Below are 27,318 nucleotides of genomic sequence, written 5' to 3' on the forward strand. Positions count from 1 at the left end.
ACCTCTAAGTGGACTAATGTCAGACCTCTAACTGGACTAATGTCAGACCTCTAACTGGACTAATGTCAGTCTAACTGGACTAATGTCAGACCTCTAACTGGACTAATGTCAGTCTAACTGGACTAATGTCAGACCTCTAACTGGACTAATGTCAGACCTCTAACTGGACTAATGTCAGTCCTCTAACTGGACTAATGTCAGACCTCTAACTGGACTAATGTCAGACCTCTAACTGGACTAATGTCAGACCTCTAACTGGACTAATGTCAGTCTAACTGGACTAATGTCAGACCTCTAACTGGACTAATGTCAGACCTCTAACTGGACTAATGTCAGACCTCTAACTGGACTAATGTCAGACCTCTAACTGGACTAATGTCAGACCTCTAACTGGACTAATGTCAGACCTCTAACTGGACTAATGTCAGACCTCTAACTGGACTAATGTCAGACCTAACTGGACTAATGTCAGACCTCTAACTGGACTAATGTCAGACCTCTAACTGGACTGATGTCAGACCTCTAACTGGACTAATGTCAGACCTCTAACTGGACTAATGTCAGACCTCTAACTGGACTAATGTCAGACCTCTAACTGGACTAATGTCAGACCTCTAACTGGACTGATGTCAGACCTCTAACTGGACTAATGTCAGACCTCTAACTGGACTAATGTCAGACCTCTAACTGGACTAATGTCGGACCTCTAACTGGACTAATGTCGGACCTCTAACTGGACTAATGTCAGACCTCTAACTGGACTAATGTCAGACCTCTAACTGGACTAATGTCAGACCTCTAACTGGACTAATGTCAGACCTCTAACTGGACTGATGTCAGACCTCTAACTGGACTGATGTCAGACCTCTAACTGGACTAATGTCAGACCTCTAACTGGACTAATGTCAGACCTCTAACTGGACTAATGTCAGACCTCTAACTGGACTAATGTCAGACCTCTAACTGGACTAATGTCAGACCTCTAACTGGACTAATGTCAGTCCTCTAACTGGACTAATGTCAGACCTAACTGGACTAATGTCAGACCTCTAACTGGACTAATGTCAGACCTCTAACTGGACTAATGTCAGACCTCTAACTGGACTAATGTCAGTCTAACTGGACTAATGTCAGACCTCTAACTGGACTAATGTCAGTCTAACTGGACTGATGTCAGACCTCTAACTGGACTAATGTCAGTCTAACTGGACTGATGTCAGACCTCTAACTGGACTAATGTCAGACCTCTAACTGGACTAATGTCAGACCTCTAACTGGACTAATGTCAGACCTCTAACTGGACTAATGTCAGACCTCTAACTGGACTGATGTCAGACCTCTAACTGGACTGATGTCAGACCTCTAACTGGACTAATGTCAGACCTCTAACTGGACTAATGTCAGACCTCTAACTGGACTAATGTCAGACCTCTAACTGGACTAATGTCAGACCTCTAACTGGACTAATGTCAGACCTCTAACTGGACTAATGTCAGACCTCTAACTGGACTAATGTCAGACCTCTAACTGGACTAATGTCAGACCTCTAACTGGACTAATGTCAGTCTAACTGGACTAATGTCAGACCTCTAACTGGACTAATGTCAGACCTCTAACTGGACTAATGTCAGACCTCTAACTGGACTAATGTCAGACCTCTAACTGGACTGATGTCAGACCTCTAACTGGACTAATGTCAGACCTCTAACTGGACTAATGTCAGACCTCTAACTGGACTAAGGTCAGACCTCTAACTGGACTAATGTCAGACCTCTAACTGGACTAATGTCAGACCTCTAACTGGACTAAGGTCAGACCTCTAACTGGACTAATGTCAGACCTCTAACTGGACTAATGTCAGACCTCTAACTGGACTAATGTCAGACCTCTAACTGGACTAATGTCAGACCTCTAACTGGACTAAGGTCAGACCTCTAACTGGACTAATGTCAGTCTAACTGGACTAATGTCAGTCTAACTGGACTAATGTCAGACCTCTAACTGGACTAATGTCAGACCTCTAACTGGACTAATGTCAGACCTCTAACTGGACTAATGTCAGTCTAACTGGACTAATGTCAGACCTCTAACTGGACTAATGTCAGACCTCTAACTGGACTAATGTCAGACCTCTAACTGGACTAATGTCAGTCTAACTGGACTAATGTCAGACCTCTAACTGGACTAATGTCAGACCTCTAACTGGACTAATGTCAGACCTCTAACTGGACTGATGTCAGACCTCTAACTGGACTAATGTCAGACCTCTAACTGGACTAATGTCAGACCTCTAACTGGACTAATGTCAGACCTCTAACTGGACTAATGTCAGACCTCTAACTGGACTAATGTCAGACCTCTAACTGGACTGATGTCAGACCTCTAACTGGACTAATGTCAGACCTCTAACTGGACTAATGTCAGACCTCTAACTCAGTGGTTCCCAACCTTTTTTCCTTGTTCCCCTACTTGTTTCTAAGACCCGTACGTACTGGCACCAAAAGTGTAAAGTGATTTGTTACAAACCTTTAATTGAAAACATTAACATGAATTATGTTTTTTTTTTATACATTTCTCTTTGGTTTACCCTGTACTTTGTTTTTCTCACCTTCCTTTTGTGTCACCAATGTCTAAAATACGCACAAAAAATAATTGCAAGGACATAAAAATATTTCAGAAAAATGTCTCTTATAATATGAGAGCAACATTTTTTAACATTTTTCCTTTAACAACCTGTCGGAGTAGTAGTAAGATTAAATGTTGAATAATGATATAATAATACGTTTTAAAGTTTTTATCCTGATAAATAACTCAGTATTTTAAAATGACCAAAATATATTTCTAAGTGGGTTTATACAGACTTGGATTACTGTATTCCATTACAATAGGTGTGTTATTGTCATGTATTTAACATGTGCAAATATAATTTTTACAACTGCATATTAGGGCTGGGCGATATATCGAGATTTTAATATATATAGATATATTTTCAAAAGCGATATGGTACGAGACAATATCGTTTATATCGATTTAAAAAAAATATATATATATATATTTTTTTTATGATTTTGATATAGCTTATTTTGTGACAAATTGACTTGAATGTTTTATTTGAGATTTGCACAAATGTTTTGTTATTTGCACAACTGTCAACCTCAGTGGAAAAGTCTGCCTGTTACTGTCTACATTGTATTAATTACAGTGTATTTTAATTTAATTGTTATGCAGGAAAGGGATATTTGTTTTATTTTATTCAAGAAGCATTTTTATTCTATATATGCAGGCAGTTTATTTTTATTTAATTTGTTTTATACATGTTGATATTGTGCAGACCTCTGTTAATAAATGAACCTGTGTGACATTTGGCACGAGGCTTTGTATTAAAACTGACTGTTTTTTTAAGGGTTTGCCTCAGAAAAAAATGAAGCTAACAGAGATGCTAACATAGATGCTAACAGAGATGCTAACAGAGATGCTAACAGAGATGCTAACAGAGATGCTAACAGAGATGCTATGCTATAATGCTTTGGGGGAAACCCCAATTATGGCACAGAAAAAATATCGATATATATCGAGTATCAACATTCAGCTAGAAAATATCGAGATATGACTTTTGGTCCATATCGCCCAGCCCTACTGCGTATCCTCAAAGCAGAGAAAGTTTCGCGCCCCCAGAGATCTCTGCCCGGACCCCAGGGGGGGGCCCGGACCCCAGGTTGGGAGACACTGGTCTAACTGGACTGATGTCAGACCTTTGATATTGATATATTGTTAAGGTGGTGGTAGACTAACTTTGTTATTGATGTTGTTAAGGTGATGGGAGGATCTGAGAGGTCAACTCCACCTCCTGAAACCAGCTGCTGTGAATACGGCTGTAAAGAAGTGGTTGAAAAGGACAATTTCATGCAAAACTATGTCTCAGTCATGTTTTTCCGAGCTAGAGAAATGATGGTGTACAAAGTCTGTTTGGTCCAAACAAGCTCAGGTCGGTTCAGCCCGGTCATTCTGAGATAAGTAACGGTGATAACTGACCAGCTCAGCCGCTGCTCGGCATTGTGGGTCGTCACAGCTGACTAACCCGTCTCCACCCCCTGATTCTGTGGTTCTGGTTCTGTGGTTCTGGTTCTGATCCTGGTTCTGGTTCTGTTTCTCCCCAGATGGGATCAGTATCACGGGTCTCCCCATCTCCAGCCCGCTCCGTCAGGTCCTCAAACCGGTCCGGTCCGACAGCAAGACCCTCGTGGGAGACCCGGCCAAGAACGAGTACAGCCACGTCAAGGTGAGGAACCGGGGAACCGGACCTGGTACCGGTGAGGGAACCGGACCTGGTACTGGACCTGGTACCGGTGAGGGAACCGGACCTGGTACTGGACCTGGTACTGGTGAGGGAACCGGGGAACCGGGGAACCGGACCTGGTACCGGACCTGGTACCGGTGAGGGAACTGGGGAACCGGGACGGTACCGGACCTGGACTCGGTCTCCCCATGGAGGCTGAGCTGGTCTCTGGGGGGTCGCATGGTTTATCGATCGATCGTTCGTTCGATCGTTCTATCTAATCTGTTCGTTCGTTTGATCGATCGATCGTTCTATCTAATCTGTTCGTTCGTTTGATCGATCGATCGTTCTATCTAATCTGTTCGTTCGTTTGATCGATCGATCGATCGTTCTATCTAATCTGTTCGTTTGATCGATCGTTCTATCTAATCTGTTCGTTCGATTGATCGATCGTTCTATCTAATCTGTCTGTTTGATCGATCGATCGTTCTATCTAATCTGTTTGTTCGATCGATTGTTCTATCTAATCTGTTTGTTCGATCGATCGATTGTTCTATCCAATTTGTTTGTTCGATCGTTCTATCTAATCTGTTCGTTCGATCGATCGTTATATCTAATCTGTTCGTTCGATCGATCGATCGATCTAATCTGTTTGTTCGATCGATCGTTCTATCTAATCTGTCCGTTCGTTTGATCGATCGATCGTTCTATCTAATCTGTTTGTTCGATCGATCGTTCTATCTAATCTGTTCGTTCGATCGATCGATCGATCTAATCTGTTTGTTCGATCGATCGTTCTATCTAATCTGTTCGTTCGTTCGTTCAATCGATCGTTCTATCTATCTGTTTGTTCATTCGATCGATCGTTCTATCTAATCTGTTTGTTCGATTGATCGATCGTTCTATCTAATCTGTTCGTTCGATCGATCGTTCTATCTAATCTGTTCGTTCGATCGATCGTTCTATCTAATCTGTCCATTCGTTCGATCGATCGTTCTATCTAATCTGTTTGTTCGATCGATCGTTCTATCTAATCTGTTTGTTTGATCGATCGATCGTTCTATCTAATCTGTTCGTTCTATTGATCGATCGTTCTATCTAATCTGTTCGTTCGTTCGATCGATCGTTCTATCTAATTTGTTCGTTCGATCGATTGTTTTATCTAATCTGTTCGTTCGATCGATCGTTCTATCTAATCTGTTCGTTCGTTCGATCGATCGTTCTATCTAATCTGTTTGTTCGATCGATCGTTCTATCTAATCTGTTCGTTCGTTCGATCGATCGTTCTATCTAATCTGTTTGTTAGATCGATCGATCGATCGTTCTATCTAATCTGTTTGTTAGATCGATCGATCGATCGTTCTATCTAATCTGTTCGTTCGTTCGATCGATCGTTCTATCTAATCTGTTCGTTCGATCGATCGTTCTATCTAATCTGTTCGTTCGATCGATCGTTCTATCTAATCTGTTCGTGCTCACGTCTCTGGTTGTGGTTACACCTCAACGTTTTGGTGTCCCTGTTCCCCCTTTTCCACCAAACCGGTTCCAGGGCTGGTTCTGGTTCTGGTTCTGGTTCTGGTTCTGGTTCTGGTTCTGGTTCTGGTTCTGTTTCTGGTTCTGGGCCAGTGCTGAGTTTGGAACCGGGCTTTCCAAACCTCTTCTGTCTTGATCCAGACCCGATTCTACCTGCTGGTGTGTCCTCAAATCACCTGAGCAGCAGAAACCTGCATGAACCTGATGAACCTTTCAGAGCCGGAGGTGGGGGCTGTAGGGGGGTGTTGGAGGGGGCAGCAGCTCCTACGGAGGGGCGGTGTTGGGGGGCCTCACTCCTGGTGGTTAATCAGATGCAGACTTGACTCGACTCGGCTGCTGCTGCTTCTATTTTTAGCTCCGTTGCTGCTCCGTCTCTGCAGAAGCTGCTGAGCTACGATGCAGATATTTATAACCTGCTGGAGGCAAAAACAATGATAACAACAACTACGATGACAACGATGGCAACAACTAAAACAATGACAACAACAGGCTGTGTTTGTTTCCTTCACCTCCAACTGCATCTTCAGGTCTGGAGTCGGTGCTGATGAGAGAACGATGTTCCTGCTCGGTGACGTCAGGGTTTCAGGTTGTGATGAGGATCAGTGTAAATCAGTGTAAATCAGTATAAACCAGTGAATCTGCTGCAGATCAGACATCAGCAAGAACACGCCCCGCTGCATTATGGGAGTTGTTTATCTGATGCCACAACTTACTCTGGCCGTAAACAAGTCAGTAGAGTTTTAGTGGAGCTTCATGGAGCCTGGACTCAACGATCCAAGTTTTACTTTTAGGTATTTAGTCTCTGATTTGAGAAAAACGTGATCAGACTCTCCACGTCCTCCGTCTCATCGTCCCCCGACAGAAATTAACGAAGGCCGACTCACTGAGACGCCATGGAGACGCCGCCGTCCTTCACTGCTCAGTCTCTACACCCCATAATAATAATAATATTGTTATTCTGGCTCAGCTTCGTCCTCGGACCCCCCAGACCAGGACCCCCCCAGTCACGGTGGTCCCTGACTAACAAGTGGTTTCCCTCCCAGCTGAAGGGACCTGGTCTAACCTCCCCCTCTCTTCTTCCAGACCCTGGAGGTTCTGGGTGGTCTAACCCGGTCTGATCGGTCTAACGTCCCCCCTCTCTCCTTCCAGACCCTGGAGGCGGTTCTGAACTTCAGGTTCTCTGGTGGATCAGGGATGAGTGGGGGGTTCTGGAGGGTCAGGGGGGTCTGGATTCTGGATCTTTAACCTCCCCCTTCTCCCTACAGACCCTGGAGGCGGTCCTGAACTTCCGGTACTCTGGAGGACCAGGAGGATCTGAAGGTTTCTACCGGGAACTGGGTCTGGGGGTCCACGTGGACCTGGAACCGTCTCTGTTCTTCACCCGGGTCAGCACGCTGCCCGCTACCAGGTAAGAACCCCGTCATGACCCGGTACTGGTCCTGGTCCCTGCTCTCTCTGAGACATAAAAATACCATTAGAAAACGGTGAAATCTTGCAATCTGATTGGTTGTTAACTGTGGAATCACAGCACATCCAGGTGATCGCCGCGACTTCGTGGCGCTCGAAACCCGGAGACTGTTGGGGGGGCTGATAAGAGGGGGGGCCGGGGAAGGCGTTGAGTTGAGGGAGGTGGTTATCAGCAAGTGTGTGTGTAAGCGATGAGTCCGTGAACTTCGCCCAGAACTGCTCTCAGCCAATGTCCTTGATGTTATCAGACGGCTCGGTCAGTTCTGAAACAGGTCCACAGATGTTCCTGAGAGGGGAGGGCTAGTGGGGGCAGAGCCCCCTTGTTTACACTCCACCAGCGAGATTGTGACCAGAGCGATCGGCAAAAACCGCCCTGTCAAGGCCAGATTATAGAATCAACAATTATATTGCAAAAACAGACAGACTCAGTAATTTTCCGTCTGCATTTAGTCTCTGGTTCATCAATGGCGACTCCAATCAGACGAATTAGTGATCAATTCCCGCCAAGCCGAGCTTCCAACTTCTCCAAGGTCTTATCCATCTTGCCAATGAGCTCAAAGACGCCGCCAGCCTGAGATTCTGTTCAAGAATCACATCCAGCTTACGGGCCTGCTCCCCCAGCGTTAAAGTCTGAGTGTTGATCACCTTGCTTGATCCTTCAGCCACGTCCGGCAGCTCTGAAAGAGCCAGAACAGCTGTCGACGACTTACGTGTTTGTCGATACACCAGGAATCCCCCCACTCCAATTAGAAGAAATCCTGCTATCATAAATCCTTATATGTATAATGATCTGATTGGTTGTTAACTGTGGTATAATGAGTTTATACCACGGCCTGGCGGGATGTATAGCTTAAATATTGATATTTAATTTTTATTATATATATATTAAACGCTCCCACTCTGTTAAAAACGTCTGCTTGACACCAGGCAGAGATATTTTATAGCGGATGGTTTGTTTCTTCAGTAAATCCAAACATCGACTCTGGAAACACCAGGTTTGGATCAGGTGAAAAACGATGAGTCAGCGTTTGTTTAGTGTGAATAACGATGAGTCAGGGTTTGTTTTCCTGCATTTATCTGTTTCTGCAGAAACATAGAAACATAAAAACACATTTATCTGTTTCTGCAGAAACATAAAAACACATTTAGCTCCTTGTATTCTGGTCCGTTTCTGCTCTTTCTGCTCATAGATGCAGCGCTGAGTGATTTAATTGATTTTCTTTTATATGATGCTGCACCACATCGGGGGGGTTGGTACTATACAGAAGTATTGATACGTGATCAGCAGAGCCGGCCCGGAGCAGCTGCAGCAGCAGCAGGTTCTGCTCTGACCCGGTTCATTAGTCCAATCAGAGAATCTTCTGCCTCCAATCAGCTGCTGATTGGCTGTAATTACTGGGAGATGAAGGAGAGCAGACCTGGAGGAGGAGGAGGAGGAGGAGGAGGAGGAGGAGGAGGAGGAGGAGGAGGAGGAGGAGGAGGAGGAGGAGGAGGAGGAGGAGGAGGAGGAGGAGGAGGAGGAGGAGGAGGAGGAGGAGGAGGAGGAGGAGGAGGAGGAGGAGGAGGAGGAGGAGGAGGAGCAAAGATGACTTCATCAGGAACACTTTTAGTTAGTATGTAATCACTGATATTAATTCATCTGGAGCAGGAATCAGAAACCCGCGGCTCTTTAGCGCCGCCCTGGTGGCTCCTGGAGCTTTTTCACAAATGTTTGACCTTTTTTTTCCTTTTTTTCTTCTTTTTTTCCTATTTTTTTATTTTTTTTTTTCCTTTTTTTTCTCTTTTTTTCTTCCTTTTTCCTTTTTTCTCAACATTTCAACTTTTTTCTCGAAATTTGTACTATTTCCTCGACATTTTGACTTTTTCTCGACATTTCGCCTTTCGCTATTTGCCTTCATTCTAATACAAGACTTTTCATGTTTTGCGGCTCCAGACATATTTGTCTTTTGTGTTTTTGGTCCAATATGGATCTAAAACATTTTGGTTTCCAACCGCTGATCTGGAAAGAAAGAAAGAAAGAAAGAAAAGAAAGAAAGAAAGAAAGAAAGAAAGAAAGAAAGAAAGAAAGAAAGAAAGAAAGAAAGAAAGAAAGAAAGAAAGAAAGAAAGAAAGAAAGAAAGAAAGAAAGAAAGAAAGAAAGAAAGAAAGAAAGAAAGAGGGGCACCAGTCTCTCAGTCCGGATCCAGACCTTTTAGGGACCTCGTAGTCTCGTCTCCGTCTCGTCTCCGTCTCGTCTCCGTCTCCTCCTCGTTCAGACTCCGACTGGTTCATTACTGACAATCAGAAGCTTTTACTGCTAGCGTAGCCCCCGGTTAGCTGTGCAGCTACGTTATAAACCCCCAGCGGCTCCAGGTTTGATGTGGGACATAAAAACCGTCATCTGTCCGGCGTCTCGGGTAAAAATAGCCGGCGGTCGTTTGGCAGCCCTTAAATCCAGCGGCGCTGATGAAGACGCTGCTTCCTGCTGGAGGGAGGAAGTCCATCTGTTTCCATCTGTTTCCATCTGTTCCTGCCAGAGCAGAGCCGTACAATCAGCACTTATTGATTACAGTTTGCAGAATTAATGGAGGTGTGAGCCCGGCGCTATCGATGCTTGTTTATTTTTGCCCCCCCCCAAGGAACGTCCATTTTTACTGCCGTCCCTCGTCTTCCCGGCCTCCATTCACGGCATCGATAAGATGTTTATTATTCAGGTTTCTGAGGAGGAGAAACATAACGGGGGCAAGGTTTTCCTGGATACATTTATGTCTCATAAAAGCAAGTGTTTGAGCTTGAGTTGTGATGTTTTTTCTTCCGTCGTTCTCAGACTTATACCCCGTTTACACGTAGCTAAAACGGTGGAGTTTTCATGTGTTTTGGTCGTTCGTTTACACGAAAACGAAGCTCAAAGTCTCCAAAAACCATCATTTCTGAAAACTCCGGCCAAAGTGTAGATTTTTAAAACCTCCGTCTTCACGTTTGCTTGTAAACGGAGAGAAACGGACATTTATTCTTCAGAACGTCACATTATGAGACAGAAACGTCACCAGCGTCATGAGTGACACCTGTGGTTACAATTTGTTTGTTCACCGTCTGAAAACAGGGGTCCACAGATGTTCGTGGGAGAGGGGAGGGTTAGTGGGGGCAGTCACCTTGTTTACATTCCACCAGAGAGATTGTGACTGGAGCAGTGGTCCAAACCGCCCTGTCAAGGCCAGATTATAGAATCAACAATTATATTGCAAGAACAGACAGACTCAGTAATTTTCCGTCTGCCTTTAGTCTCTGGTTCATCAATGGCGACTCCAAACAGACGAATTTGTGATCATTTCCCGCCAAGCCGAGCTTCCAACTTCTCCAAGGTCTTATCCATCTTGCCAATGAGCTCAAAGACGCCGCCAGCCTGCGATTCTGTTCAAGAATCGCATCCAGTTTGCACTTTTGCTCCCCCAGCGTTAAAGTCTGAGTGTTGATCACCTTGCTTGATCCTTCAGCCACGTCCGGCAGCTCTGAAAGAGCCAGACCAGCTGTCGACAACTTACACGTTTGTCAGTAGACCAGGAATCCCCCTCCTCCAAACAGCAGAAATCCTGCTATCATTAATCCAATTATGAAGCATCTTCAACGTCCTCGACAGACAGGATCACCAAACACAACGGTTTCCAATGTTTCCAGGAATCCATTGTGTATCCAGCAAAAAACATCCCATCGGGGCAGGAGGGCTCCCTTACCCCCTGACTTCTCGTCGCAAAAATTTGGTAAATTGTGCTGAGAGACCAGTTAATCAATTCCATGATTGTAGAGTTTAGGAGGAGTGGAAAGAAGAGACTCTGAAGACGAGACAGGACAAAAGCAGTAGCAGGGCAGATAGATAAGGGAGAGGGAGCAGAAAAGCGTCCGCCTTCGCCGAGTCACACTTAAAAGTAACTCCACCTCTCTGTCACTCCAAACCAAAGACTCTGGTTCATCTTGGAAGTAACTGGAAGTTACTCGTGTCATTTGTTGATGTTTTTTTTTCCAGGATTCTGATTGGCTAGCATGACTTTATCTTCTCGTTACACTGCCCCCTGTAGGTTTGGCTGCTCATAGCACCTTAACAGATATTTATGCAGGTTCCTGGAAATGACGGTATTTTTTATAAACGTAGAGGGGGAAAATACGTTTTTGTAAATCCCTGGCTCTGTGGAAACGTGGCCTCAGACTAGACGTACTGCTGAATCGACTCTGGGCTGCAGCAGCTTCCAGGAATACAGATTCCTGGCCAGCTCGGTCACAGCTCCACCAGAGCAACAGAGAGGTATTGATCTGCTCCCCAGACGGAGGATTTGCTTGGTTTGCTCTGAACAACGAGGCAGCTTGTTTACGCCGAGTGTCTGAGTCCCGGCCGTCAGTCGGTTCCTGCTCTGAGCTGGAACTCACGTCCGACTGGAGACAAACAGTTTGAGAGTCTCTGGCCGAGAGAATGATTTATTTATCCTGCTCTCTCCGAGCGGCGGCTGGAATACTGATCCGGAGGATCCAGGGGGGCGACTCGGTTCATGACAGAACTGGACTGGAGAAGGATCCGGAGCCCGTTAGCTTATCTGGTGCTTAGCCCGTGAGCTACGAGGCTGCTGCTGCTCTGATTTATCACCATCTGATTGATCACCGCTGATTGATCACCTCTGATTGATCACCTCTGATTGATCACCTCGGCCGAACCGCTCGGCTGAGGTGATCAATAAATCAACCCATAAATCAACCTGTTTATCACGTTTGTCAGCTGAAATAACGAGGCGATTAAGAGAAACACGGGGAGGCCTCCGTATATACGCCTACGAATATACGCCTACGAATATACGCCTACGACTATACGCCTACGAATATACGCCTACGAATATACGCCTACGAATATACGCCTATGAATATACGTCTACGAATATACGCCTACGAATATACGCCTACGAATATACGCCCCCGAATATACGCCTACGAATATACACCTACGAATATACGCCTACGAATATACGCCTACCAATATACGCCTCCGAATATACGCCTACGAATATACGCCTACGAATATACGCCTCCGAATATACGCCTACGAATATACGCCTACGAATATACGTCTCCGAATATACGCCTCCCAATATACGCCTCCCAATATACCAATATACGCCTCCCAATATACGCCTCCCAATATACCAATATACGCCTCCCAATATACGCCTCCCAATATACCAATATACGCCTCCCAATATACGCCTCCCAATATACGCCTCCCAATATACGCCTCCGAATATACGCCTACGAATATACGCCTACGAATATACGTCTCCGAATATACGCCTCCCAATATACGCCTCCCAATATACGCCTCCCAATATACCAATATACGCCTCCCAATATACGCCTCCCAATATACGCCTCCCAATATACCAATATACGCCTACGAATATACGCCTCCGAATATACGCCTACGAATATACGCCTACGAATATACGCCTCCGAATATACGCCTCCGAATATACGCCTACGAATATATGCCTACGAATATACGCCTACAAATATACGCCTACGAATATACGCCTACGAATATACGCCTACGAATATACGCCTACGAATATACGCCTACAAATATACGCCTACGAATATACGCCTACGAATATACGCCTACGAATATACGCCTACGAATATACGCCTCTGAATATACGCCTACGAATATACGCCTCTGAATATACGCCTACGAATATACGCCTACGAATATACGCCTACGAATATACGCCTACGAATATACGCCTACGAATACACGCCTACGAATACACGCCTACGAATACACGCCTACGAATATACGCCTACGAATATACGCCTACGAATATACGCCTACAAATATACGCCTACGAATATACGCCTACGAATATACGCCTACGAATATACGCCTACGAATATACGCCTACGAATATACGCCTACGAATATAAGCCTACGAATATACGCCTACGAATATACGCCTACGAACATACGCCTACGAATATACGCTTATGAATATACGCTTATGAATATACGCCTACGAATATACGTCTACGAATATACGCCTCCGAATATACGCCTATGAATATACGCCTCCGAATATACGCCTACGAATATACGCCTACGAATATACGCCTACAAATATACGCCTACGAATATACGCCTACGAATATACGCCTACGAATACACGCCTAGGAATATACGCCTACGAATGTACGCCTACGAATATACGCCTACGAATATACGAACATACGCCTACGAATATACGCCTACGAATATACGCCTACGAATATACGAACATACACCTACGAATATACGCCTACGAATATACGCCTAGGAATATACGAACATACGCCTACGAATATACGCCTACGAATATACGCCTACGAACATACGCCTACGAATATACGCCTACGAATATACGCCTACGAATATACGCCTACGAATATACGCCTACGAATATACGCCTACGAATATACGCCTACGAATATACGAACATACGCCTACGAATATACGCCTACGAATATATGCCTAGGAATATACGAACATACGCCTACGAATATACGCCTACGAATATACGCCTACGAACATACGCCTACGAATATACGCCTACGAATATACGCCTACGAATATACGCCTACGAATACACGCCTAGGAATATACGCCTATGAATATACGCCTACGAATATACGCCTACGAATATACGCCTACGAATATACGCCTACGAATATACGCCTACGAATATACGCCTACGAATATACGCCTAGGAATATACGAACATACGCCTACGAATATACGCCTACGAACATACACCTACGAATATACGCCTCCGAATATACGCCTAGGAATATACGAACATACGCCTACGAATATACGCCTCCGAATATACGCCTACGAATATACGCCTCCGAATATACGCCTACGAATATACGCCTCCGAATATACGCCTCCGAATATACGTCTACGAATATACGCCTCCGAATATTCGCCTACGAATATACGCCTACGAATATACGCCTCCGAATATACGCCTACGAATATACGCCTAAGAATATACGCCTACGAATATACGCCTCCAAATATACGCCTACGAATATACGCCTAAGAATATACGACTCTGAATATACGCCTACGAATATACGCCTCCGAATATTCGCCTACGAATATACGCCTCCGAATATACGCCTACGAATATACGCCTAAGAATATACGACTCTGAATATACGCCTACGAATATACGCCTACGAATATACGCCTACGAATATACGCCTACGAATATACGCTTACGAATATACGCCTCCGAATATTCGCCTACGAATATTCGCCTCCGAATATACGCCTAAGAATATACGACTCTGAATATACGCCTACGAATATACGCCTCCGAATATTCGCCTACGAATATACGCCTCCGAATATACGCCTACGAATATACGCCTAAGAATATACGCCTACGAATATACGCCTACGAATATTCGCCTACGAATATACGCCTCTGAATATTCGCCTACGAATATACGCCTCCGAATATACGCCTACGAATATACGCCTAAGAATATACGACTCTGAATATACGCCTACGAATATACGCCTCCGAATATTCGCCTACGAATATACGCCTCCGAATATACGCCTACGAATATACGCCTCCGAATATACGCCTCCGAATATACGCCTATGAATATACGCCTCCGAATATACGCCTACGAATATACGCCTCCGAATATACGCCTCCGAATACACGCCTCCGAATATACGCCTACGAATATACGCCTGCGAATAGACGCCTGCGAATAGACGCCTGCGAATAGACGAATATACGCCTCCGAATATACGCCTCCGAATACACGCCTCCGAATATACGCCTACGAATATACGCCTACGAATATACGCCTACGAATATACGCCTACGAATATACGCCTACGAATATACGCCTCCGAATATACGCCTCCGAATATACGCCTACGAATATACGCCTACGAATACACGCCTACGAATATACGCCTCCGACTATACGCCTACGAATATACGCCTACGAATATACGCCTCCGAATATACGCCTCCGAATATACGCCTACGAATATACGCCTACGAATACACGCCTACGAATATACGACTACGAATATACGCCTACGAATATACGCCTACGAATATACGCCTACGAATATACGCCTACGAATATACGCCACCGAATATACGCCTACGAATATACGCCTAGGAATATACGCCTCCGAATATACGCCTAGGAATATACGCCTAGGAATATACGCCTTCGAATATACGCCTACGAATATACGCCTACGAATATACGCCTACGAATATACGCCTACGAATATACGCCTACGAATATACGAACATACGCCTACGAATATACGTCTAGGAATATACGCCTAGGAATATACGCCTAGGAATATACGCCTTCGAATATACGCCTACGAATATACGCCTCTGAATATACGCCTACGAATATACGCCTCCGAATATACGCCTAGGAATATACGCCTACGAATATACGCCTACGAATATACGCCTAGGAATATACGCCTTCGAATATACGCCTACGAATATACGCCTAGGAATATACGCCTTCGAATATACGCCTACGAATATACGCCTACGAATATACGCCTCCGAATATACGCCTAGGAATATACGCCTACGAATACACGCCTACGAATACACGCCTACGAATATACGCCTACGAATATACGCCTACGAATACGTCTACGAATATACGCCTACGAATATACGCCTACGAATATACGCCTACGAATATACGCCTACGAATACACGCCTACGAATACGTCTACGAATATACGCCTACGAATATACGCCTCCGAATATACGCCTCCGAATATACGCCTACGAATATACGCCTCCGAATATACGCCTACGAATATACGCCTACGAATATACGCCTCCGAATATACGCCTACGAATATACGCCTACGAATATACGTCTATGAATATACGCCTACGAATATAGGCCTACGAATATAGGCCTACGAATATACGCCTATGAATATACGCCTACGAATATACGTCTACGAATATAGGCCTACGAATATACGCCTATGAATATACGCCTATGAATATACGCCTACGAATATAGGCCTACGAATATAGGCCTACGAATATACGCCTATGAATATACGCCTACGAATATACGTCTACGAATATAGGCCTACGAATATAGGCCTACGAATATACGCCTACGAATATACGTCTACGAATATACGCCTACGAATATACGCCTACGAATATACGCCTACGAATATACGTCTACGAATATACGCCTCTTAATATACGCCTACGAATATACGCCTCTTAATATACGCCTACGAATATACGCCTCCGAATATACGCCTCCGAATATACGCCTCCGAATATACGCCTACGAATATACGCCTCCGAATATACGCCTACGAATATACGCCTACGAATATACGCCTACGAATATACGCCTCCGAATATACGTCTACGAATATAGGCCTACGAATATAGGCCTACGAATATAGGCCTACGAATATACGCCTACGAATATAGGCCTACGAATATAGGCCTACGAATATACGCCTATGAATATACGCCTACGAATATACGTCTACGAATATAGGCCTACGAATATAGGCCTACGAATATACGCCTACGAATATACGTCTACGAATATACGCCTACGAATATACGCCTACGAATATACGCCTATGAATATACGCCTACGAATATACATCTACGAATATACGTCTACGAATATACGCCTACGAATATACGCCTACGAATATACGCCTACGAATATACGCCTAGGAATATACGCCTTCGAATATACGCCTACGAATATACGCCTACGAATATACGCCTTCGAATATACGCCTACGAATATACGCCTACGAATATACGCCTCCGAATATACGCCTAGGAATATACGCCTACGAATACACGCCTACGAATACACGCCTACGAATATACGCCTACGAATATACGCCTACGAATATACGTCTACGAATATACGCCTACGAATATACGCCTACGAATATACGCCTACGAATATACGCCTACGAATACACGCCTACGAATACGTCTACGAATATACGCCTACGAATATACGCCTCCGAATATACGCCTCTGAATATACGCCTACGAATATACGCCTACGAATATACGCCTGCGAATATACGCTTACGAATATACGCCTACGAATATACGCCTGCGAATATACGCTTACGAATATACGCCTACGAATATACGCCTCCGAATATACGCCTACGAATATACGCCTCCGAATATACGCCTACGAATATAGGCCTACGAATATAGGCCTACGAATATACGCCTCCGAATATACGCCTACGAATATACGCCTACGAATATACGCCTCTGAATATACGCCTCCGAATATACGCCTACGAATATACGCCTCCGAATATACGCCTACGAATATACGCCTCCGAATATACGCCTACGAATATACGCCTCCGAATATACGCCTACGAATATAGGCCTACGAATATAGGCCTACCAATATACGCCTCCGAATATACGCCTACGAATATACGCCTCCGAATATACGCCTACGAATATACGCCTACGAATATACGTCTATGAATATACGCCTACGAATATAGGCCTACGAATATAGGCCTACGAATATACGCCTATGAATATACGCCTACGAATATACGTCTACGAATATAGGTCTACGAATATACGCCTATGAATATACGCCTATGAATATACGCCTACGAATATAGGCCTACGAATATAGGCCTACGAATATACGCCTATGAATATACGCCTACGAATATACGTCTACGAATATAGGCCTACGAATATAGGCCTACGAATATACGCCTACGAATATACGTCTACGAATATACGCCTACGAATATACGCCTACGAATATACGCCTCCGAATATACGTCTACGAATATACGCCTCTTAATATACGCCTACGAATATACGCCTCTTAATATACGCCTACGAATATACGCCTCCGAATATACGCCTCCGAATATACGCCTCCGAATATACGCCTACGAATATACGCCTCCGAATATACGCCTACGAATATACGCCTACGAATATACGCCTACGAATATACGCCTCCGAATATACGTCTACGAATATAGGCCTACGAATATAGGCCTACGAATATAGGCCTACGAATATACGCCTACGAATATACGCCTACGAATATACGCCTCTGAATATACGCCTCCGAATATACGCCTACGAATATACGCCTACGAATATACGCCTACGAATATACGCCTACGAATATAGGCCTACGAATATAGGCCTACGAATATACGCCTATGAATATACGCCTACGAATATACGTCTACGAATATAGGCCTACGAATATAGGCCTACGAATATACGCCTACGAATATACGTCTACGAATATACGCCTACGAATATACGCCTACGAATATACGCCTATGAATATACGCCTACGAATATACGTCTACGAATATACGCCTACGAATATACGCCTACGAATATACGCCTACGAATATACGCCTCCGAATATACGCCTACGAATATACGCCTATGAATATACGCCTACGAATATACGCCTACGAATATACGCCTACGAATGTACTTTTTCTCGACATTGTGACTTTTTTCGCAACATTTTGACTTTTTTCTCAACATTTTGACTTTTTTCTCGAAGTGCATAATGAAAAAAAAAAATCTTCCTCCTCTAAAATATTATTTTTATTTTTCTCCTGCCTGGCCCTAATACTCTTCCGTGGAACACAGTTACCAAAGTAATAAATATTCATTTTAACTTTCAAATTCTCCAACCAAACGAATGTAATGAAGGTTTTAAAGTGGAAACATCCTCGCAGAGAGAAGCTGAACTCGTAGAGAAGACGTGACTTCAGGATCAGACACTGAAACAGAAAGATGAAAGAAGGATAAATCTTTGAGCTTTTCTTGCTCTGGATATTTGAGGAACTGCTGATCTGCTGCCGGTTTTATGGTTTTATCTACATCTGAGGAGTTTAGGGAGAGTAAATGTCCAGGGGACGGCGTTGTCTCAGAAATACTTCATCAACGTCAGAGACCAGAGGAAACAGATCAAACACAGAGAGAAGGAGAACAGCAGTCAAATCATTCAAAGTGCTTTACATAAAAAGATTTCAAATGCATTAAAAATTAAGCATTTAAAAGAAACTAAAGACAGACAGACAAAAAGAATAAAACCAATGAGATGTGAGAAATAAAAGTTGCAGTGCATTGTGGGAGATTACTGAAATGCAGCAGTCGATAAAAAGGGTTTCAACCTCGACTTAAACAGCCCTGATGCATTCTGGGAGTTTGTTCCACAGGGGAGGAACGTTAAAGGTGAACAGAGATGTGGTTTGAACTGAGTGTCATGGGTCCAATAAACCAAACTTTCAACTGCACAAAACACTGGATTTTAATAGGAATTAATCTTAATTAATGAATCACAGTTCTGTCTGAAGTGGTTTTGGACGAGTTTCGTTGGTCCTGCTGATGTTTACATCCAATGTCTTTGTTGGAGTTTACACAAATATGACATCAGAACGTTTGATGATTCAGTTGAACAAACGTTGAACATAAAACTTTCCTAATTGTCGCTACGGATTAGAATTGTAGGTCTCCAAGCCACTTCTTTGTGTTCCTGGTCTTGTCTCGGGTCTCGGGTCTCTCCAGGTCTCAGACTCAGATAACTGAGAGTCCGTTACCACGGTAACAGAATCTGGCATCAGCATCTTCCTCTGGTTAACGTACAGTTTTGTAAACGATTTGTATTTTGCATCTGATTTCATGTTTTGGTGCATCTGCATTCTGAATTTAATTACAGTTTAGTGTTTATAACAACACGCCTTGTTGGAATCTTGTGGCCTCAGCACCCGCCGTCCCCCGGTTCTGCTGGTCCGGGTTCTGTGGTTCCGGTTCTAACCTCTGTCTCTTCTCCATCCTCAGCACCCGTCAGTGTCACCTGGTGCTGGTTCTGCTGCTGGTTCTCGTTCTGGTTCTGGTTCTAACCTCCATCTTCTCTCCTCAGCACCCGTCAGTGTCACCTGCTGCTCGACATCTTCAACCCAACAGAACACGAGCTGACGGTCCGAGCCAAGAACAACCAGGACCTGGTTCTGCACGCCAGCGAGTGCCAGAGGTGAGTGATGACGTCACACATGTGTTTTGATTTTTGATTTGATTTCTTTTTATTTTGTACATGTAAAAAACAACAATTCAAGAGAAGATAAGACACAAAACAACAAAACAAAGAATGTCATACTTTAACACTTGATATCTTAATTTATATGTGCAAAGAGGAGTAGGAAGAAGTGTAAACTTATAAAAGTTTTAATGATTGCTCTCCTGACAAGGAGACAGGATGTTCTTTTCTTTTTCCAAAGCTAAAATAAAGTTGAGATAAACTGTCTCCAGTTTGTTTCTCCTGCCTCCTCTCCTCTATCCTTCTCTCCCTCCTCTCCTCTATCCTTCTCTCCCTCCTCTCCTCTATCCTTCTCTCCCTCCTCTCCTTCCTCCTTCTCTCCCTCCTCTCTTTCCTCCTCTCTCCTCTGGAGGAGCCGGTGACTCAGATCTTTCTCTAACGGAGGAATCGTATTATCTGCAGGATTTAGGGGGTGGAGGATGTTTTCACTCCGAGCCAGAGAAGCTGATCACGGAGCTCTGACAATAATCCTGTGAGGAAGAAAGAAACGGCTCAGAAAGACGAGAGTCTTCGTTCAGGAGCATCTAAATCCAGCTTTTATGTGATAATTGTTATTTTAAAGCTTCTAATGGCTCCTAAACTGCTGCTTACGTCGTTTTTTACGTGTTTCTGGAGCACAGCAGGGGTTTGTCCTCGGCCCCCGCCAGATTATACCGTTTATAGTTTCACAAATGTTCTGGAAAAGTCCGGTCCAAGCGCTCGGTATGCCCCGTTTCCATGACAACCTGCCTGAAACGATAGAAGCACACGGCTATTCTGAACCGTTTGTTTGGAGCAACTTGGGAACCGATGCTCCTGGTCCAACTCTTCTGACACAAGATCTTTTGTAGTAAATATTTGTGCACAAACCTTCACAATCAGCGGTCGAATATACGACAAAGATGCAGCACAAAAGATGCTTTTTCCATGATTTTTAAACGTATTCGAGTGTTAGGTCTAAATCAACATTACATAAGTTCGTAACAAGGAAAGACGACAGAGACTGCTGGAATGATTCTTTAACGCACTTTAGTTTTAGTTTAGTTTAGTTTATTTATTTAGCAATATAAGACAAATATGAACAAAAAATGAAAAACAATGAAATAACATGCAAGGAAAGGAAGAAGCCTGGTGGATTATATAGAATCCTTTCCTTATATGAATAAAACACAAAACAAAGCTACACAAGGGAGAGTAAAAAAAACAAAAAAACACAAGAAAATGTAACTCAGATCAAATAATGAACACTACAAAGATGAAACAATAAGAAAGTTCTTTAAATGTTTTTTGAATATTGGCAAGGATGGTGATGATTTAAGAGATTTATTGAGTGAATTCCACAAGTGGAAAGATTGATGTTTAATGTTCTACTAAACGCTAAATTAAAATCATCTTTGTGTCTTGTGGCATAAAAATTAATATCGGAATTAACACAAAAGAAATTATGAAAAGAATAAGGAAGATCTTGTATATAATTTTTAAATTTGAACATTTGAACCCTGGCCGGGGGGTGCGCGGGCGGGCGCGGCGGCGGGGTGGCACCATTCCCAGGTGTCTATGTCTTATGTTGTCAGTATGAATGTCTACTGGTTGGCCGGTGGGGGAGCGTGGGCGTCCTTCCAGGGCCGGCTCTGCTGGTCCTGCTTCCTGGCTTCGGCCTCCGCTCCCCCTCCTTCCCCCCCTACACGATTCATACGCACATAGGCGAAGGGGCGGGGGGTCCGGGTCTTTCTTTCTTTCTTTCTTTCTTTCTTTCTTTCTTTCTTTCTTTCTTTCTTTCTTTCTTTCTTTCTTTCTTTCTTTCTTTCTTTCTTTCTTTCTTTCTTTCAGGCTCATTTCTTTCTTTCTTTCTTTCTTTCTTTCTTTCTTTCTTTCTTTCTTTCTTTCTTTCTTTCTTTCTTTCTTTCTTTCCTTCTTTCTTTCTTTCCTTCTTTCTTTCTTTCTTTCTTTCTTTCTTTCTTTCTTTCTTTCTTTCTTTCTTTCTTTCTTTTAGGCTCATTTCTTTCTTTCTTTCTTTCTTTCTTTCTTTCTTTCTTTCTTTTAGGCTCATTTCTTTCTTTCTTTCTTTCTTTCTTTCTTTCTTTCTTTCTTTCTTTCTTTCTTTCTTTCTTTCTTTCTTTCTTTCCTCCTGCTCTCTCCTTCCTTCTTTCTTTCTTTCTTTCTTTCTTTCTTTCTTTCTTTCTTTCTTTCTTTCTTTCTTTCTTTTTTCAGGCTCATATCTTTCCTTCCTTCCTTCCTTCCTTCCTTCCTTCCTTCCTTCCTTCCTTCCTTCCTTCCTTCCTTCCTTCCTTCCTTCCTTCCTTCCTTCCTTCCTTCCTTCTTTCACGTACGTTGTGCGTGGATTTAACACAGAATCATAAATCAGTTTTACACAAAAACATCATCAATGGTAATTTATTGTTTTTATGGTGAGATACAAATTCTTACCGTGGGGGATTTTTTTGATGGTTTATCGTGAACGGTAAAATATCTCCCATTCCTACTACACAAACATCACCGGAGTGGAGCGTCAGCTTCATCTCCTCAGCATCTCCTCGTATCAGCTGATGCAGCTCTGTTGCCGCGGCAGCGAGTGAAGGGTTACTGAGTCGTTACTGGAGTCAGCAGTCTAAGAATAGCCTGAACCCCCCACTGTTTCCCAGTTTCCCCCATCACTCCCCCCCATCGCCTGCATCTCCAGCCCAGAGCTCTCAAACGTGAGCTAAAAATACCTCCCTCTGCAAACGCAGCAGTCTGGCTCCCAGCGCGGCGCGGTGACGACTGTCACTAACGGTTACGGTTAGCAGACAAACCAGAACTAGCAGAACGTTGATGCTCTGAAACATGACGCTAAGGGCGGAGGACGCCGTCGGATCAGAGTAGGAACTAGAAACCGTCTCCTGCAGGAATCCTGACGGATCTGAACTCAGGAGTAGATCCTCCTGCAGTCGCATCAGCAGCAGGAGATATTAGGAGAAAGACATTAGCAGCATCAGCTCTAATTAAAATGTATTACAACTAAAACCAGGACTAGTAGAACTGAACGAAATGTCGAGAAAAAAGTTGAAATGTCGAGGAAAAAGTTGAAATGTCGAGAAAAAAGTTGAAATGTCGAGAAAAAAGTCTAAATATCGAGAAAAAAGTTGAAATGTCGAGAAAAAAGTCGAAATGTCGAGAAAAAAGTTGAAATTTAGAGAAAAAAGTCGAAATTTAGAGAAAAAAGTCGAAATGTCGAGAAAAAATTCGAAATGTCGAGAAAAAAGTCGAAATTTCGAGAAAAAAGTCGAAATGTCGAGAAAAAAGTTGAAATTTAGAGAAAAAAGTCGAAATTTAGAGAAAAAAGTCGAAATGTCGAGAAAAAATTCGAAATGTCGAGAAAAAAGTCGAAATTTAGAGAAAAAAGTCGAAATTTAGAGAAAAAAGTCGAAATGTCGAGAAAAAAGTCGAAATGTCGAGAAAAAAGTCGAAATGTCGAGAAAAAAGTCGAAATTTAGAGAAAAAAGTCGAAATTTAGAGAAAAAAGTCGAAATTTAGAGAAAAAAGTCGAAATTTAGAGAAAAAAGTCGAAATGTCGAGAAAAAAGTCGAAATGTCGAGAAAAAAGTCGAAATTTAGAGAAAAAAGTCGAAATTTAGAGAAAAAAGTCGAAATTTAGAGAAAAAAGTCGAAATTTAGAGAAAAAAGTCGAAATTTAGAGAAAAAAGTCGAAATTTAAAGAAAAAAGTCGAAATGTCGAGAAAAAAGTCGAAATGTCGAGAAAAAAGTCGAAATGTCGAGAAAAAAGTCGAAATGTCGAGAAAAAAGTTGAAATTTAGAGAAAAAAGTCGAAATTTAGAGAAAAAAGTCGAAATGTCGAGAAAAAAGTCGAAATGTCGAGAAAAAAGTCGAAATGTCGAGAAAAAAGTCAAAATTTAGAGAAATAAGTCAAAATTTAGAGAAATAAGTCAAAATGTCGAGAAATAAGTCGAAATGTCGAGAAAAAAGTCGAAATGTCGAGAAAAAAGTCAAAATGTTGAGAAAAAAGTCAAAATGTCGAGAAAAAAGTCAAAATTTAGAGAAAAAAGTCGAAATGTCGAGAAAAAAGTCGAAATGTCGAGAAAAAAGTCGAAATGTCGAGAAAAAAGTCGAAATTTAGAGAAAAAAGTCAAAATGTCGAGAAAAAAGTCGAAATGTCAAGAAAAAAGTCGAAATTTAGAGAGAAAAGTCGAAATGTTGAGAAAAAGGTCAAAATTTCGTGATAAAGTTAAAATTTTGACTTTCTTCTCAAAATTTCGACTGTATTCTTGAAAATATTTTTTTTTTAATTTTGCACTTTGAGAAAAAAGTCAAAATGTTGAGAAAAAAGTCAAAATGTCGAGAAAAAATTAATGTTGAAGTAAAATTTTGAGAAAAAAGCAGGACTAGAGGAACTAAAACCAGGAGAATTTGGAGATGAAACCTGAATTTTACATATTAAAAATTAAATTAAATTATTTACCATTATAGAAATCAGATTACACCGTATATCTGCATCACTGAAATGGACCTGATGCTTAATCAATCACAACGATGTGCAAATATTATTCATATATTTATTCCAACAAGGCCTGTGTTGAAAAACATCCATTTTCCAATTCTAAATTGATTCTCATATTAATTCCTAAAAGTCGATTTGTATGTCTAAAGATCAATTATTTTTTTCTTCTTTACATTTTCGCCCTATGAACTTTAATCCCAGTAGTCACAGCATTTAATTCACACATGGTCGTGGTGTGAAACTATCAAACAAGCGTTAACAAAGCGCCAGTTTTGAAAATTCCTGAACAAATTAACTTTTCTTTAGAGAAAATGCTTGATATTTCAGCTTCAATTTATAAATGTTATATTAGTTCAAGGAAGTTCATATTTTCTATAATTATTGGCGCTTGTTTGGTTTCTCTGTTATTGGACACAGTTTGGCAATATGTGTGTGTGGTGACAGAATAAACCAGACAACATAAAATGATTTGTTTACTGTATGAGCTGCTGCAATTTCTTTCTTTTTTTGCACTTTAAATGGATATTTATTTCTTAGTTATTTCAACAATTATTGTCAAATTATTATTTCACTAGTTATTAGCGCCACGAGGCATCTATTGTTATCCTGCATGTTTTTTATTCACTTTCCGTCCAGATTTTGGTTCGCTACTCCTGCAGATTTCAGAGAACCCAGGCACATCATATATCAAAACGTGCGTCTCGATCGGGAATAGTGTGCTATGACTTTTGGTGTTGAAATTCCCATTTTTCCCAAAGAACAGGCCAAAAAAAAACATTCAAAGTGGATGGGAGGAGGTAAAAAAAAAAGCAAAAAATTCAAAATTCTGAGTCACCTAACTTTCTCATACCTGCACGTAGAAATGTCATTCAAACTTCAAAACGGAGGAAAACTTCTCTTCTTTCTCCAAACTCCAAACAGTTTTTCCCTAAGATGTAAACTTTTCAAAATATGAGCACTCAAGCGAGGACTGGAAATCACTTTTTTGTCAAATCTAGAGTGCGAATGTCGGTTGGTAGAGTGTGAGAAGCCGTTAAAAATTACCTGAATTTTTATTTGTAACTTGAGCTCACGCCCAAACCGTAAAAAGGAGACAAATAATTTTTGGTCAGAATTTAGACATAGGTGTTGGGATTCATAAAATGTGACTTTGACAGGCGGGGTATGCACAAAATTTAAACGGGGGGGCCAAAGCGGTGCGAATACCTGTCTCAGTCCCCATTGACTGACTTACTCATTTTAAGGAATATCTGAATAAAATTAAGATTGTCAGAATCTGCCGGGTTCTGTGTCTCTCACGATGTTTTAGTTTTTCTGCTACGAGCTACGGTTTGATCACAAATCGGAGTGATTTCAGACCTTGTCAGAAGCCAAAATCTGTGTTTTTCTCACAGCAAAACCAGAAAGATTCTTCCGGGAGGTTCTTGTTGCCGGGGCAACCAGAAGTCAGCTGCTGACTCATTCAGCCAGAACTGGTCACATGACCCAGTCACTAAAGTCTTCGTATACGGTGCGTCTGAAATGCCGTACTAAACAGCATATACTAAAAAGTATACTTAAATTCGGCACACTTTTGAGTAAATATCAGTAGTGTGCATTCATTCGGACGTACTATTAAGAGCACACACGTCACTTCCTGCCGTTGGGAGGAAGTGACGTGTCACAGCAGCAGTAGCAGCTGTTACCATGGTAACAGCAGCAGTAGCAGCTGTTACCATGGTAACAGCAGCAGTAGCAGCGTAGCAGCAGTAGCAGCAGTAGCAGCTGTTACCATGGTAACAGCAGCAGTAGCAGCTGTTACCATGGTAACAGCAGCAGTAGCAGCGTAGCAGCAGTAGCAGCGTAGCAGCAGTAGCAGCGTAGCAGCAGCAGTAGCAGCAGTTACCATGGTAACAGCAGCAGTAACAGCAGCAGTAGCAGCAGCAGTAGCAGCAGTAGCAGCAGTAGCAGCAGCAGCAGCAGTAGCAGCAGTAGCAGCAGCAGTAGCAGCAGCAGTAGCAGCAGTAGCAGCTGTAGCAGCAGTAGCAGCAGTAGCAGCAGTAGCAGCAGCAGTAGCAGCAGTAGCAGCTGTTACCATGGTAACAGCAGCAGCAGTAGCAGCAGTAGCAGCAGTAGCAGCTGTTACCATGGTAACAGCAGCAGTAGCAGCGTAGCAGCAGCAGCAGCAGCAGTAGCAGTAGCAGTAGCAGCAGTAGCAGCTGTTACCATGGTAACAGCAGCAGTAACAGCAGCAGTAGCAGCAGTAGCAGCAGTAGCAGCAGTAGCAGCAGCAGCAGCAGTAGCAGCAGTAGCAGCAGCAGTAGCAGCAGCAGTAGCAGCAGTAGCAGCTGTAGCAGCAGTAGCAGCAGTAGCAGCAGTAGCAGCAGCAG

General features: G+C 42.8%; 1 protein-coding gene across 1 annotated transcript in view; it reads left to right on the forward strand.

The window, feature by feature from the left end:
- LOC133460965 (trafficking protein particle complex subunit 9-like) overlaps positions 1 to 27,318 on the forward strand; it is a 162,012-nt gene that overhangs the window by 86,884 nt on the left and 47,810 nt on the right. The window contains exons 18-20 of the mRNA XM_061741675.1: positions 4,158 to 4,279; positions 7,075 to 7,217; positions 20,303 to 20,413. Coding sequence (XP_061597659.1) covers positions 4,158 to 4,279; positions 7,075 to 7,217; positions 20,303 to 20,413 — 376 coding nt within the window. The remainder of the gene's footprint in view (positions 1 to 4,157; positions 4,280 to 7,074; positions 7,218 to 20,302; positions 20,414 to 27,318) is intronic.

Source organism: Cololabis saira, chromosome 15, assembly GCF_033807715.1.
Source record: "Cololabis saira isolate AMF1-May2022 chromosome 15, fColSai1.1, whole genome shotgun sequence".
Classification (NCBI taxonomy): Eukaryota; Metazoa; Chordata; class Actinopteri; order Beloniformes; family Belonidae; genus Cololabis; species Cololabis saira.